The following is a 16,860-nucleotide window of genomic DNA, read 5'->3' as shown; positions in this document are numbered from 1 at the left end:
GAGATTAGAGGTCTCTGAGATGCTCAAACCTTGCAAATTTCAAAATCTGCACCTGGGCGTTATTCTTGTAAACTCCCAATCAAGTGAATAATAACACTGGATTTACTGAAATAATATTTGAGCTAAGATTTACTTCTTCTGAAGACTAGCCTATCTAGTACATTTCCATTATTTTCCAGCTGGCCGACATTAGGATTTCACTGATAACTCTTCAAAATATTTCTGTCTAGCCATAAATTAAACCCCACAGTCAGTGCCTGCTTTCTTTCCATCACTTTCCTTTGTCATTTATGATTCAGTCAGCAAAGACATTCCTGTTGGTTATGACGTTCTCTTGCTCTGTTCTCTATATGTACTATAAAATAGGTATACCTATTACATCAGGTAGTTGTACATTTTCTTTGATATTCTCTAATACTGGAAATGGCCACTATATGTTGCAGCAGTAGAATCATTTTGTCACTTGTGAGATTGTACCCCTGTTTAATTTTAACCATAAGGTTGCATTAAAGAAACAGTTATGTTTAATTTTCTGGATTACTAAAGGGAAAAGAACAGAATAAATTGTCCATATAAATATCTCTGGTATGAAAATTACCCAAAATAATGGTACAAAATTCCTACATATTTGAGGCAATGGAGAGTAACATGTTCCTATATGAGTAGCTGAGATAGTGCAGAAGGGGCTTTGGTTTTGCAAAACTGGTTTAAGAAAAACAAACAAATGAGATTACTTGAGAACAACTGTCCTTTCTAGGTGTGAAATTAATTAGTGTCATTTTGTGATACATTTATTAGCTTAGCTCACATATATAACCAATGGGACTTCTTGAAAAGTGAAATACTAAGAGCAAGACTTGGTTAAATATCTTCAGTGAAGAAGTTCTCACTCTTTTTTTCCTAGTATTCTGAAATTCCCAGTATTCAGACAAATATAAAAAAGGAAAGCAATGAAATTTCTCTAAGAGTAATATTTTTTGTAAGAATTAACTGTAGGGAGTGCATTTTGGATAGTTGCAAAATTTAAACTTCTTTTCATTTTGAACTAGTTATTTCTAACAAGTTATCTATGAAATCCAAAAATTTTTGAAAAGGTGTAGCTAAATTAACTGTGGTATTTAATTTCTAAAACTGTTTGATTTCAAAGTCAATGTTACTTTTGTATGCTGATGTAAAGGACATCTCACTAATTCATAACTGAATTAAATTATAGACCTGGCATCTAGTCTTGATTACTGATTTCAAATATTTTGTAAAATTCCATCTAACCTGTGGTGTAATAATTTCCAAGCCAAACCCAAATGTACTACTCTAATATTTTATTAGAAGGTAATGAAACAGGAAGTTGTGATTATTCTCTGTAGAGTTAACGTCCTTCTTTTTAACAGCTTCAGCTCCCACTTTCCCCCTAAATCAAATGAGGAAAACAATAATTGTTACCAAAGGCCAAGAAGTTGTCATTGAGTGCAAGCCACAAGCCTCTCCAAAGCCAACTATCACCTGGAAGAAAGGAGACAAAGTGTTCAGGGAGAGTAAGAGGTCAGAAGCCTGTTCGGTAAACTAAATATTGTGTTTGCATGTTTGATTCTGTGACATGAATATATGAAAATACAGCAAGCAACAAGAACATGTATATGTTAGCATGGGTATGGCACAATTATTTTGTCAAGCTGATTCGTCTGTCAGTAATGACTTTATTGTTTCCACAACACTGAAATGAAAAACCTTGAAATTGTTCAGAGATGTAGACAGATGAAAAGATATTATTTTGGGGGTCCTCTCTATTTTCTGTTACTCATTTAAAAAATGTTTCAGTTACATTGTGGAGATACTACAAATTCAGTGTATGAGGGTGTTAAAAGCATAGAGGCTAAAGTAGTCAGGACCACATAAAATAACAAATGTGCTTTTTCATTTGAAATAATTTTAAGAAGGCAGATTTACAGCTTGATCACAATGGAAGTCTGTCTACAAATAGCTTTAAAATGACTCAAAGAAGAAAAATATGATTCCATTATAGGATGTAATTATACAAGTAATTTCTGTACTCAGCAGCACAATCTGTTTAACCGAATATGTTTGATTAAATAAGTTCTGTCCAGCTCTGTACATTAGACATAGTTTAAAAACGGCAGGTTAAATGCCAGCTGTAATTGCAATTTACAAGATTGCACTTCTGTATAGTAGAACAGTTTTGGCACCCTGCACATGGTCTTTAAGTACACAGAGCAATCTTATCTTCTTTCTGGTAATGTATGTGAATAAACCACTTAAACTGACTTGTATGGCATTAGGCAAAAAGATAAAAGCAACGCCTTTTGGTTCATTTGTGCAATAGTAATGAAAGCAGTAGAGCACATCTGTCCTTGTTAGCTGCAAGAGCCATTTCATTCAGGTGAGTTTTATTTTTGTCTCATGCCATTTGTTTTGTTCCGAGAAGGAAAAATGGGTGACTTTTCATGCCATATTGGCTCTTTGGGAGAGCAGAGTGAAACAGCATTATATGTAACATTTTACTAACAGGTATGAGTTGTATAGTGCATGTTGAGAAGATACAACAGAATGATATTACAAAGGTGCTGATAATATCAAATATTTTAAGACTGGTGCCTCTATGCTGTAGCTACGCAATTGACTTTTTCATTACATGACCTTCCCTTCTCATCTCCACAAGACTCATGATGGTTTCCCTGATCACATGTAAATCACTTTTTAATCCAAGACCAGTAAAGCATTTTGGTAATTACCTGATGCTTGTGCAAACGTATGACTAACTCTGAAGTAAAAATCTGCTAAAAATAAGAACTGAAGCTACATTTTTGGTATTTGCAGCTTTTGATACTTGCTTATTTTGACAGGGGTTGGAAGGGGAAATTATGAAACATGGAAGACAAAAAGTTTCTTAAACTATTTAAAATCTTTGAAAGACTTGGGTTGTGTTCAACTTAATTTTTAGTCAGCTGTTCAGGGAGTAACTTGTGTCATTCAGAGCAGTTTCCCTGCATCTGCTGTTTATAGAAGGGTGGGGGTGGGGGGAATATCAGGAACTCAGTTCTTCCTCTGCATATTAATAGAGTCTATCTAAAGAAGAGATGAGGAAGCCTGTCATGATTTTGGGAAAGAAAGTGTAAATCAATGCAGGAAGTATGTGTGTTTCCATGTTTTAGCCACTCTGAGAAGGAACCATTGGAAGGGAACTATGTATACATTTTTTAAAAAGGAATAATGTGACATGGTGAGCACATCTACACACTTTTAAAAGGGGATTTCTTCACAGTCTGCTGATAAAAATCCCAGCAAAAAAAATTAGGAACTGTCATGTGATGAGTTTACATTGAATGTTAAACTATCAAAGATTTCGGGGAGGGGGGGTGGGGGAAGCATTCTGATTAATTAATAAGGAAGGGCAAGGACAGAACAGTAGAATATATTGTTTTTCTTTTCTGCCACAGCTTATTCCTCTTTGCAAGTTCTTGTACAAGTGCATGTTGTGTTTTATTTTTGCCAAGTCTGCCACCCAGAAAAGGAATTTGCTCCATGTAAGCACATCTGTTAGGAAAGTCTCAATGCAAAAGAGACCTTCCCCTCTGTGGTGAAGAAGAAATTCCACTTGACTAGCAGGTCTGTTATCATCTAATCCACCTCTTCCAAACTTAGTTGCCTCCTTAAGTGTTCCTCCATACAACTAAAAGCTCATTGACAGAAATACCTCATGTGACATTTGCATTTGTAACTGAGCAGAAGGCTGAGCTTGTTCCTGTGTGACTCATGGCTGGGTGCAGTTCTCACTGCAGTCAGACCTTGACTCTGGATCCTGGAATTTAATGCAGTCCGAAAGCCTCAAATGTTTCAGATTCATTCAAAAGGCTAAAACCACTCACTTGGCAACGTAAATGTGGAAAGGGTCTTCAGGAGTTCCATCCCTTGGTCTGTTTCTCCCTTTAAAGAAATTATCCAACTCAAGGTCTTCATATTCATAGCTTGCCTGTACTAGGTTTGCTCTCACTGGTGAGCAATCATTATTCTGAGCAGTCATATCATTTTATTCCACTTGGAAAACATCTATTTTATAACAGCTCTTTTGAACTGGGTTCTGAATGAGTGGCAAGTTTATAAGATAAGAGCAAAGAAATTAGGATATTCACAACTATTTGCTGATGAAAAGTATCATTCTGAGTGTTACAATCTTATAAAAGTTTTAAATTTGATGAAATTACTCCTATAGAAACATACTTATTTCGTAAAGCTTCCACAGCATTCACAATTCATTCTGTTCACCAGAGGTGAAGATCAAGACCTGCTGCAAAAGCCACATTTTAATGAAATAAAATATATGGTATTAGGGATCTACTACGCAGAAGATTAGGACTTCCAAAGAGGAAGGCATAGTCTGTGAAGCTTACTGATACAGGACATTTAATGATCACTATCAGCATTTGAAAGGAACTACACATAAAATTCAAATCTCTTTCATATATCATTCTCTCAGTGAATCATTAATACATTCAAACATTTGTACATTCAGCATTTTTGCCTAAAAGTTAAGAGGAGGGGGAAAAAAAGTTATTGTTATACTTCTGTTTTGGAATTAGAACACACCTGAGCACAACAGCAATGGGAGTTGTGTAGGTAGAGAAACAGGTTTAAGCTGCATATTTTCATCAGTTAACTCACAGTAATTAAACCTGTTAACTATCCTTACCAACCACTTGTTTCTGGACTTCATTGTCTCACATGCTGATAGATGACTGTGTGCCATTTATGGCACCTGTGGTAATGTGTACTCTGGTTATTGATTTGAACATTGAGTTCCTTAGTCCATAATAATTTTGTAAAGAACTTTTGAATCTTTTAGTTCATAAGTAGTTTTGTTTTTGTGGAAAAGTGGATTCTATTGGGATCCAAGTCTGGAAAAAATATTTTATGCTTTGATTGTAATAAAATGTTTGGTTGGAAGTTTGGTTTAGTTCCTAAATAGGAAAAATTGGGCCCTTGGGCAAGAGTACAGTGATCAACAAACATTTTTGTGAAGTTTCTGAAATATTCCGATCAGATACTTCCTAATCTGTAATCAAGCCCTCATTTACTATTTTAGCAACAGCTTCTAAAGAAAACCCAGACCCAAACTAGTCAGACCAGGAAGCCAGACAGGAGTCTGTTTTTAATTAAATGGTTTTTAAAATTTATGTATCAACCTCAAAGAAGGCAACAGAAGTGATATTTAGTGACATTATTCTGTGTAGACAGTAAACTTTATAACACACAGTAGACTAGACTGGAATCTGCAGTCAGTTGCAACAGTATGAAACATGAATAGTGCTATTAAAGTCAATGATTAAATTCTGGAGAAGCATTTTTTATGAATTCTTTCAGTTCCTGTGTTCAGGCTTCTGTAAATTGCAGGTACTTTCTAAATGATTTACTACTGCCTAAATTTTTGGAAGCTATTACTATATGACCTGTAATCTCTGTTTCATCACTTTCTTAAAGTCACCTACTTTCTTGTTTAGATTGCCCTGTAGTAGTGACTACAGCTGATGTTGGGGGGTCATAGATATTTACAAAAAGCATTGTAAATCTTTGTTCATCTGTTTTTCTTCTTTCTCCTACATCTAAAATATTATTCTCATTAAACTTGTATTGAATTTTTACTCTAGTTCATTATTTCCATTACATATTCATTAATTATAGTAAAAATAAAATAATTCAAAAGCACTCTAGCAGTGCAAAGTGTTCTATTGCATCCCTATTTTTCCTTCTTTCAGACGAGCAAGAAATAAAAAAACAGCACAATTTAACCAACAAATGGGTAACTGAGGAAGCAGGATTTTTATAGTGCCAATTTTGTGCTACTTTGTCTTGCTTTCGTTTCTTTTCCTTTTAAAGCTTCTCAATAATGCTTATTTTATCAATGTTTCTTGTATATCTAAAATCAAGTGTAGATTAATAGTTAATCTAAACAACACATATCTAAATACAGTGATGTAGAAACATATATGTATCCACTGGCACTACAATTCTGCATTGACTTCTCCCTTTCCATATGGCACAGTCTAAGCTCTTTCTCATGACAGAACAAGCTTTGCTGAAAACTGCTAACAGCCTCCGAGGGTCACATTCACAATAGATCTCCATGAGCTGAACAGCAGTGCCAGTATCTCTATGGTCATCGTGCAGTTGCTCATATTCATCTACTTAGCTCCAAAGTTAATTTTGCCTGAGGACTTAAATATATGAAGTATTTTTTTGGAGGAGCAGAAATTGTAACAGTACTTCACCTGCCACTTCAACTGAGCCATTTTTCCTATGGAACAATTAGTTTCCTTCTGTTTGAAGGAGTTTGGGAAGTTGAGGTGAAGAAAACCTTTGGCACGTTAAGCAATAGCCTGGCCTGGGCTTGGCCAGGACACAAACTTCAACATCCATATTCCTGAAGCAGACAACATGGTGGGGTTTTGTATTGGTTGCAAGTGGGTATAACCTTTGTTTTCCATGTCCTTTGAATAATATAAAGGAATTACAGAACAGCTGAAAGTCGTAGGGACCTCTGGATATCACCTGATCCAAACCCCCTGATCAAAGCAGAGCCAGCTGGAACAGGTTGCTCAAGGTCATGACCAGTCAGCTTTTGAGTATCTCCAAGGATGGAGACATGGCAGCCGATCTGAGAGACTTGTTCCTATTCCAGCTAATCACCCCCTAAGAAAGATATTTATATGTATAGTTGGAATTGATGTTTAAATGGAATTGCCTGTATTCCAGTTTGTGCCCCTTGCTTCTTGTCCTGTTACTGGGCACCACTGAGAAGAGTCTGGCTCTGTCTGCTCCCATCAGTGCACATATCACTTAATCAGTGTGTCTATCAGCTGGCAGCCTCTGATTTATAGTACATATAGCCATATAATGAATTAATATCAACACTACCTCTATGACACGTGAAATTCTAAATTCAGATCTGCCCCAACCTGCTTGGCCACCAACACTTATACAAAACCCACCCACTGTGTATTGCCATGTAACAGTTACTGTCTGCTTGACATGTTCTTTATTTACTGTGCCTCACCTGGGATCATTGGAACTGATTTGGAGCCATATAGAAGCCATTAGAAGCTGTACGTTGAAAAACAAAGTACTGGATATAATAGTGAGACCTCTGACAGTCATTTTAAATATCACAAATAAAATTAGTGGATACTGAAAACAGGGAGGCATGAATATTTGTAAAGCTACCGGGCATTAAAAACCTGGAGAAATATTAATGAGGAAATTCTGTCTTCACAGTAGTGAATATAACATTTCAAGCCACACATTGACCTACGAGGAACAGGAAAACAGTGAACAGTACCCATTAACTAATTGAGAAGCATCATCTATAGGTATTAAATGAAGAATAAATCCCCTGAAGGGAACAAATTGTTCAAACCGTGTGTAACAATAGACAAGGGTGTGAACTGAGGCTGCTGAAATTTTGCCTTTACCTAAACTTGCATCGTTTTCTGGTTCTTCAGTTATGTTTCTTTAACATTCAGCAGCTGTGGAAGAGCTCAGAGAAAAGAAAAAGAAAGAGATCTCATATGGGGACATGAAATTCCCAATATTAATACAGGTTTTCTACATTCTTGCCAGACAGAGACACAGGGAAGCCTGACACTATTAGCTTTTATCTACCTTCAGGTTAATACTGAAATCTTTGGACTACAAAAGTAGTTGCCGTGTATGCCTAGGTATTTCATCTGTCACACTGCTATGCTATTAATGGAAACACATAGAGCACTTAAATCTAAAATATCATCATCCTAAAACTTAGAAGTGGACATGGTTTTATATTTTTCTGGTCTCTCAGACTTCATTTTCGGTTTTGACAGGATCTTATTACAGTTTTGCTATTTACTATATTTAAGGATCTGTCAGTGTTTTCATTATAAACTCCTACTTTAATGGCTTTATAGCTCAATTACTATAAAAAAAAAAGAAGAAAAAAAAGAATGGTGTTTCAGAGCAGAAACAGGAAAAAATATATGAGTTTGCAGGTGAAATTTGTATTCAATTTTATAAAGCGTTTTGGTTAGTGCATGTTGTATTATGTTTTAAAGATGAACATGTATTTGTGTCTAACAGAGGTACGCGTTTATATGCTTTCTTTGTAATCAAGGTGGTAGCTTCCCAAAAGCTACAGTTCCATCCAACTGTAGTATGTAATGCTTGCTTAAACTGAAAACTGTGCACTGCGAAGGCAAAATAAAGTATATATGTAAAATGGATTGAAAATTACTCCAAACTGTAATTTTCAGTTTCTCTGTTGGTCCCTAAGTTGCACCAGGCTCAACTTGTATCTGGCACAAGCTTTTCTGCACCTCTGTGATCAGTCACACAGACAGCACAGTACCACAGTTTACTCTCCTCCCAGTTTTTGGTGAAAACACCACAACTATGTTTTTCCTTGTAATAAAGATCTTCAGAATTAGTCCAACTATGGGAGCTGATTACTAAGCAGTTTGAAGATTTTGTTTTGTGTCCCCAGCTAAATATCCAAAGAAAATGGCTACTCATGAGTTTCAATTAATTTAACAAATAACATTTCCCACAGGCTAACAAATGAATTTTGTGATTATATTCAAGGAAGTTGTTATCTACAAGCTCCTAAGTGTCGTCTCTGAACTGAAACATCCCAGTCTCTCTTCCCAGAAATAGTATTCAGGACAATACTTTCTATTATTTCTCCTTAATACAATAATTTATATACTGCTATACATCTATTTAGGCACTCACTGACTTTTTAGGGAAATAATGTTTAATTCTAATACAGAGGTGTATGTTTAGGTAACAGTGCATTGAAATATACATCATTTTAGAAAAATAATCTCTTCTTCACTCATTGGGTTGATGTTTGAAGAAGTGTTCCACCATATCTCACCAATTTTCAATTCAAATAGGATTTAATTGTGTAAAAAGAGATACGTACAGTAACACACACCCCCCGCCCCGGCCTCCAGCTGCCTTGTCAGCAGAGTGCAAGTCTCACATAACTACTCTGCAGTATCCATCAAGCACATGCGGATATTTTGGACCTTTTCAGGCACCTAAAGACATGGCACTAATTCTTAGGGACCTGAGTCACACCCTGTATAACCTTGCTTTTTGGTATTTCCATACAATTGCATTTCTTCATTTTTTTCTGAGTTACTGTACTGTAAGTATCCCAGATATATCCCATAGTCCTACTGAGAAGAAAAATCTGAAAAGCTCAACCTTTTTAAGTTGCTAACAGCCACAAGATATTTGATCTGCTGTATATGCCTTGAATATCTGCTTATACAACTTAGTTGATTATCAGTTGAGCAAACAGTTCATGAATTTTCATTCTAAGATTAATTTCTCTGCTGGTGTTACTGTGATTGTGCTGGCTGTGATGGCTGATTGTGCACCACACAGGCAGAATATGGCAAATCATCAGTCACCTAAAGGCTTTTCTTTGTTTAAGACCATTCAGACTGTGACTTTCAACATCATTTTTCCGTAATAGAAACTTCATCTAAAATTCTTGGGAATTCAAAGGTAACTTCATGTCATCAACTGATCCCTAGATTCCCAAGTGGCAATTTAGTGATGTTAAAGCAGCAAAGAGACAAAATGCTGAGGACATTAAGAAAGAGAAACTTCATGACAAAAACTCTTATCTTCCTGAAAGATTTCTGCAAGTCTTTTCAATTTTTGCATAAATCATGGTCTAATTTAGCTCTGGCAGGCTCATAATTGGAATTAGAGATCTGGTAATAAAGTAGAAAAGGGAAATGATGACTAAATAGTAGGAAACCTTGACTAAATAGTAAAAACAAACAGTAAGATCATCCCTTCACAAAAAAAAGGATCTTTGTTCAAAAGCAGCAGTTTCAATAATTGATCGTATTACACACATGAGTTCTGACTACACAATGATTTTGGCCACGCTTCTAAAAAAATCTTATTCATTACTTATGTTCTACTGCAGAGAACATGATTAAAGAAACAGTCCAGTACCTGTCGTGGCTGAGAAGTTTCCTGCTTTGTGGACCTTAGGCAAGAGATATACTTTTCTATACCTGTGGGTGCAGTCAGGTCTGGTTTCAGCGACAAAGTTAAACTGCTGAAATTTCCTTCCCTCATCTCAGGTCTCTTGTTTACAATGAAAAGATTTATGGATCTGATTCAGGTGAAAAACAGCCCCTTTATTTCACATGAGCTATTTTTTTTGCTAGATCGTTTCCCTGGTCAACTGATCACACAGATGCAGACACGCATGTGCCAGAGAAGCCCGGGAAGGATTGGAGTGACTGGCCATGGACCAAGACAGGTGCTCACATCAGAGGAATGTCCAGGACAGCACACAAAGCAAGTCTTACATTTTCCTGCCTATATACGCTGTACAGCAGTTAGAGCAGATGATTTACCTGCACAAGTAAATTAAAAGCTGTCCTGTAACGTTGCCTGGGATTGCACTGGGATGCAATCAGCCGTGCTGTTAGGCAGTTACCCCCTGGCTGAATTTTAGCCTGCATCAAGTACCTGTCCCCAAGTAGTCCTTAGGCATCTTAGGACTCTGTGCATGCCAGAAGCCATTCCTGCTAGGCTGTCCATGTGCTGCCACCATGTTATAAGGGCTAACAATATTTAATAGAATGGAAACAGTTTTGTGATAGCTGGCATCAATATATTGAGGGAATATGCCTATTTATTTTTCTGATAGTGAAGTAATCACTGTTTAAATTGTGCAGCACGAGAGTCTTATCTCAGCCAGAATCTCTGGGCATTATCACTGAAATAAGACAAGATAAATACTAATTACTGTTGCTCAGTGACTTGTTACCATATAGGGATAAAATGTTTAAATTCTGTAGGCACCAAGTCTATTTTTAAATTAGAAAGTAACAGAATGTTAAAGAAGACGTTCCCAAGAAATTGTGGGAAATTTTTGAAATGAACCCAGATTGTTTGGACTGAGAAATCTTGTCAGACCCCAAAACACAAGCATATAGTTTGAGTGTATCTTTTAATTTATAGCACCCTAAAGGCCTAAACTACATTTTAAGTGGTGCTCAATATTTTGTTAGATCTGCTAATCAGCATCCATGATCTGTGTGGAGACTACAAGGATCTTTCATACATAGGCTGCTGAAATTCATTTTTCACTAGAAAGCCACCTTCCCAGGGAATATTCTTCCTTATCAGCCATAAGTCTGAACTAATTAGGGTGGCTTTTCAACAGATAATCACCTATTGCATCAAGATTTAGTGATCTTTGGGGATATATTATTAAATCTGTTATTAAATTTCAAAATTTAAAGGGAATTTGTGATGCATTTGTCATTTTCTCTCACATTATAGCTAAAATTCTCCAGTCTGTCAATCTTTAAAATCTATGGACTCTCAGTATTTGCACGCTAATTCCTCCCTGAGAAGAATGTCTATTCATATTCTAAAAAGTTATGTTTTGCAGAAAATTAAATTGTATACAGAAACTGAAACAAGTTATTTGATATCTAGAAAACAAGTATGGTGTAAACGTGCTTTCTAATGGGATTAGTTACAAAAATGAATTACATAAGTCTAGAAAACCACAAACTACAATTAACCCACATAGTCTTGATTAAAAAAAAAATAAAATCCTTTTTCAAGACCAAAGATTTTCAGGCCTCTGTCTAACTCTATGAAGAGATTTCATTACATGAATGACCATAAACTTACTATCCAATCAGCAGTCTCAAAGGTGTATTTCTAACCAATATATGACAATGAAACTACATCTTATCTGGCAAAAAAAGACCCTTTAGATCAGAACAAGGTATATCAGTTCTGTTTGCACTTGTGTATTTTTTCAAGTACTGTAGAACATCAGTCTTTGCAGTTGACAAGGTTCAGTTTGCTTCACTGTGAAAAAAAAAATATATTTTCTCATTGAAGTTTGATACTAATTTATCTATAATGAAAACCAAGGTATCCTGTTTAAGTAAAATGGCAATTAGTACCACAAATCAGTATCATGCTGTTAACTGATTATGAGTGAAAGAAACTATTTCTAATATGATCTAAACTGATTATGAGTGAAAGAAACTATTTCTAATATGATCTAGTTGTGTATAACACCAATTTTGCCATGGCAAATTACTAGTGTCAGTGAAAATCAGATTCCTCTGATGTTAGGGACTTACATGGAAGTAAATTTTCTACATACGCATCTAAGGCTCTTCTATCTCCCTTTTTTTTTTTTTTTTTTTCCCGGTGGCTGTATACAGCTACTGTCCCTACAGCAAATAAAGGAAAAGAAAGCCAAAGCGAGAAGAATCATAAGTGTAATGCACACAGGAAGGTTAAAAATATACCAAGACTTCTGTTAGTAGACTAGCCTTGAAAAAGAGAAAACATTCTAATAAAAGCAAACAGTCCAGGCATTTGATACCTGCGTAGATCTTTAACGAACATTCCTCAACCTTGCCCTTACCTTCTGCTTTCCTCTTGCTAAATCCTTTTTTTTAAAACAATTTCTGTAGTTTCTGGTTTAAAACTTTAAGAAGTAACAGCTTCCAAGTTAATTAATATGCCATTTTTATCAGATTATTAAACATACTTAGTAAAATTATCATCAATATTAATATCTGTTGCATTTCACTGGACTTGATATAATACTAAGCTTTTTTTCTTCCCCTGCCACCATAGCCTGTCATCTCTGTACACAGTCACTAATATGCTCTTTGTATTATGCTCATTGGCTATTATTTCTTTGCCTATGTGCACAGCAGACATAACCAGCCGAAAGCTGGGAAATGTATAATTTAAATTTTACCACAGTGTCATTAAATTAACTATGCTAAAACCATTGAAATATCCTTAAAGGATTAAAAATTTATAGTTTCCAGTTAAAAACTCAAGAAGACCTATAAGAAAAGTGTGTTATTTTAATATGCGTGACTTAAGGTCACAGTGCATAAAATCCCCTTATTGCATAGTCTAATATTTTTGAATATGGTGATATGGTATTGTACCAATAAAATAAGGTGATATGGTATGATAGGAGTATAATTATATAGGAATCAGAAAATGCACCTCTGAAGCCACCAGTTCTACAAAGTTGTCAAACCACAGAGCAGAAACATCTTTCACTTCCCCTTTTTTGTTATTTTTGTAGGAATGACCGCTTTCAACATTCTCAGATCAATTTATTACTGATTCTTTGGCAACTACAACTACCACTATTCAAAGGAATCTTAGTCTTCTGACTGTTTAGTGACTGTTTATTACTCATATTTTTATCATTGTATTTTTGAAATTTCATGTCATCTCTTTCCTCTTCAAAATTTTCTTTACTGTTAAATATGTACAGCAGCTACATAACCCCACGAACATCTGATGTACTTCATTTATCACTGTTAGGCCAAGTGACATCCATGTAGTGATAATATATATTTGGTTTTTTAAAAGAAACCCTTTCATCCACAGAACATTAACTCTTCATGATTTTGAGGTCAGAAATGAAAAATTTTTCTGTAGCTTGGCTGTAAATCTATCATAATCCAAAAACTAATGAGTCTTTCATCAAAGCTTCTTGTCTAGTAAAAATCAAAAGACAGCTCTCTGCCCACCAAAACAATACAAAAATAGGTTCCAGATGAGAAAAAGTCCAAACAAACCTACAGATAATCTCAGCCTATCTTGATAATTCCTTATCCCTCTATCTACAGAAATGAAAATCCACAAATTTCTTTGACTCATTGAAAACTCCTATTTTCCTGATATAGCAACACACAGCTTTGAAACACCTTATTTTTCCACTCTTTTTTTATCAGTAATTATTTAAAGTTTCCTTTCTACAGTTCTGGTACCTCTTTGCTGTGAATGGATCCTTACGTCCTTTAGTAACAAGCCTTTCACATTCACCAGTCCAAAGCAAAATGTGTATCCATGAGGAGCTAGTTAGTAAAGACTTACTATAAATATCACTTTTTTTCATAAATCTCTTCTTTATTTTCCTTTTTTTTTTCTTCTATTTGATACTATTATGTTACATTGCAGTGCTCCTGGAAAGGATGACTGTTACAGAATAAAGATCAGATAGGATTTCTGGAAACCATCTAGTCCAATGGTCCGTTCTAAAAAGGACTAACTGCATTAGGTTTCTCAGGACTTTGTTCAGTCCGGTCTTGAATATCTCCATGGACAGAGATTCTACAACTCTCTGTTCAGCTTTTTCCAGTATTATTTTTTTCCTTATATTTATTCAGATATTCTAATTTGTGTCTGTTACCTCTTACTCTATGCATCTTCCAGTCCAGCTCTGTACTGCCAGTAATCTCCAACAGGTGGATATAGAGAGGAAAAAAAAAAAAAATCTACCCTTAGCCTTCTTTTCTCCAGGTTGAAGCAAAAAACATTTATTAGATTCTACTCATGTCATGTTTTTCCACCCCTTGATCATCTCTGTGGCTCTCTTCTGGACTAACTCCAGTATGTCTTTCTTTTACTCAGGGCCCCAGACAATCCCAAAAGAAAAGTATCAAATAGAGGGCAATGACTGCCTCTTTCAACCTGCCAGATGCATTTTTACTAGCACAGTTAGGAAGGTGGTTGACCTTCTTTACTGCAAGGACACATTGCTGACTCATAATCAGCTTGGTGTCAACGAGGAGCAGGTCCTTCTTTGAAGACCTGCTTTTATTTAGTCATGCTGAATCTGTATGTGTGGACAGAACTATTCTTTACAGATTCAGAACTTTACTGAGGATCCTGAGGTTTGTCTCAGCCCATTTCTCCATCTGTGGAGGTCCATCTGAATAACAACCCTGCTCTACAGCACATCTATCACCCTCTCAATTTGGTATCATTTGTGAACCTGCTGATTGCACTCGTTGCCATTGTACAGGCCATTTATAAGGCTGGCAAACAGCTGTGGCCCCTCTGTAAGTCTGTGAGGGATGCCAACTAGCAACCAGCCACATGCTGAATTTTATATCACTGACTGAGGAGTTTCAAAACAGACAGTGCAACCAATTCATCCCACACACACCCCCAAAGAAGACCCTAGTGATGATCACCTGCCTGTTCCTCCTTTACACAAATGCTTGGTCCAGGGACAGCTGGCTTTGATGTCTTCTCTGATGAGCTTTCCCCATCAGCTGCTCCCAGGGCTCTATGCCTATCCCAAAGCTGCAGCTCTACAAGTGTAAATGATCTACAGGCCAAGATCTAGGAAGATGGCTGTTGCCAGAAGTCATGATTTTCCAGTCTCCCCCATCTTGTGAGTTTCCATCTACTGTCCCTTTGAGCATAGTTTCCAGATGACCTTCATTTCTTGTTTCATGTAGCATTGGCTTTTATCTCTTCAGTCTCTGAGAAGACCCTATCAATTGCCTGTCTGTACTCCCTGATGTCTCAGAGTCTGCAGGCACTGCTGCACTAACAACTGCCAGGTCCCTCTGTTAGCGGTGCTCCAGCCAGTTACATGGCTGTCCCTCAAGCACCAGCTAAAGAGGTGCTCAGGCCACTTCTTGAGAGCAGGCAGCTGAAGACAGAAAGCACAGACTGCTCCTAACCAGAAAGCAGCCAACAGAAGCCTTCTGTTAGCTGTTAGAGGCAAAAGTCTCCAGAAGACAACCTTCACCAGTAACAGCAAGTCACCAGAAGATGCTAGAAAGAGAAGGTGGGAACTGCAGCAATAACAGTTTCCACTTGCTGTGCTTTGGCAACTGTGTTTGTTCTATAACTGACTTTCTATTGTCCATTTGTATTTTTTTCATCTGGGATAGGAACATACTCTCCACTTACCTTTTTCTCAATACTTTCCTGATCACTTCATTTAATATACACCTCATATTTCTAAAGAAAAGTTAAAAAAAATTAATCTCCTTTATAATTATCCTGCATTATAAAACCAAGCTAAACTAAGACTTTGAAATTCTTTCATCAGACAGTGTATGGACTCGGACTGAGGTTTGTGCAGAGCAGTGGCTACTTTGCAGCAGGCTGATGGAAGGAGCCAAACAAGATTGTAGGAGATGAAGACTCAGAACCCTGCACTGTGGCAACAATGCATCACCCGGGATTTTTCTCTTCATATATAGTTTAATAATCAGTGACTCAGTTGTGGTTGAGGTGTGGGTCCAGTTGTCCTTCTCCATCCCAAAATTTTCCTGTCTGCGTAAAGTTTGCCTTTTAACAAACAGCATTTTTGGATTTTAAAGGCATTGAACTGAAGAAAACAGAGCATTTCTTTGAAAGACTATTTTCTCTGCAGCGCAAACCCTATTGTGGTTGTTTTAACAATCTAAATAATAAACATCATGTAGATGTTAAAAATCTTCTTTTAGAATCTGTAATGGATAACACTAATTTTCTTTACAAAAGAAAGGCACCCTACATTCTCATAGAAGAGTAAATCAAGGTGCCAAAGCCATGTGTTTGTAAGCTGTTTGTAAGCTGCTAACAGATGTAATGAAAACAGCATGGTGTTTAACACAGACATATCCAGAATCTTTTACAATTCAGAAACTGAAATCGCTTATATTGTAAGTAAACTTTCTCATAAATGAAGCTAAATAAGCTAAATAAAATATTAATAGTAATGTACCTTTAATTTACCTTAGACCTTGAGTGGATTCAGGAGAAATTATGCTAAACAGTTCAGACTTTGTGACTGACATCTCTGTAGCTGCAGACAAATCTTTCTCAGCCTATCTCCTTGCTCTAGCATTTCTCCTCATTCTGATTTCATGCATCGGTAAGCTCTGAACACCGCATCTCAGGGCACACCATGTACTAATTTTGCTCTGACAACCTTTTAATGGGAATTATAACACTTACTACATTTTTTTCTAGGTAAAAACAAGTGAAGTA

General features: G+C 36.3%; 1 protein-coding gene across 4 annotated transcripts in view; it reads left to right on the top strand.

Annotated features, from left to right (window-relative positions):
- The window catches only part of CNTN5 (contactin 5), a 678,106-nt gene that overhangs the window by 543,972 nt on the left and 117,274 nt on the right, over positions 1–16,860 (top strand). For all 4 annotated transcript variants that reach the window (XM_055802997.1, XM_055802998.1, XM_055802996.1 and 1 more), the window contains one exon: positions 1,389–1,539. In XM_055802997.1, the coding sequence (XP_055658972.1) occupies positions 1,389–1,539 (151 nt within the window). The remainder of the gene's footprint in view (positions 1–1,388; positions 1,540–16,860) is intronic.

This window comes from Falco peregrinus, chromosome 4, assembly GCF_023634155.1.
Source record: "Falco peregrinus isolate bFalPer1 chromosome 4, bFalPer1.pri, whole genome shotgun sequence".
In the NCBI taxonomy this organism is placed as follows: Eukaryota; Metazoa; Chordata; class Aves; order Falconiformes; family Falconidae; genus Falco; species Falco peregrinus.
The sequence above is the reverse complement of the archived record's forward strand: the minus strand, read 5'-3'. Positions and strand labels throughout refer to the sequence as shown.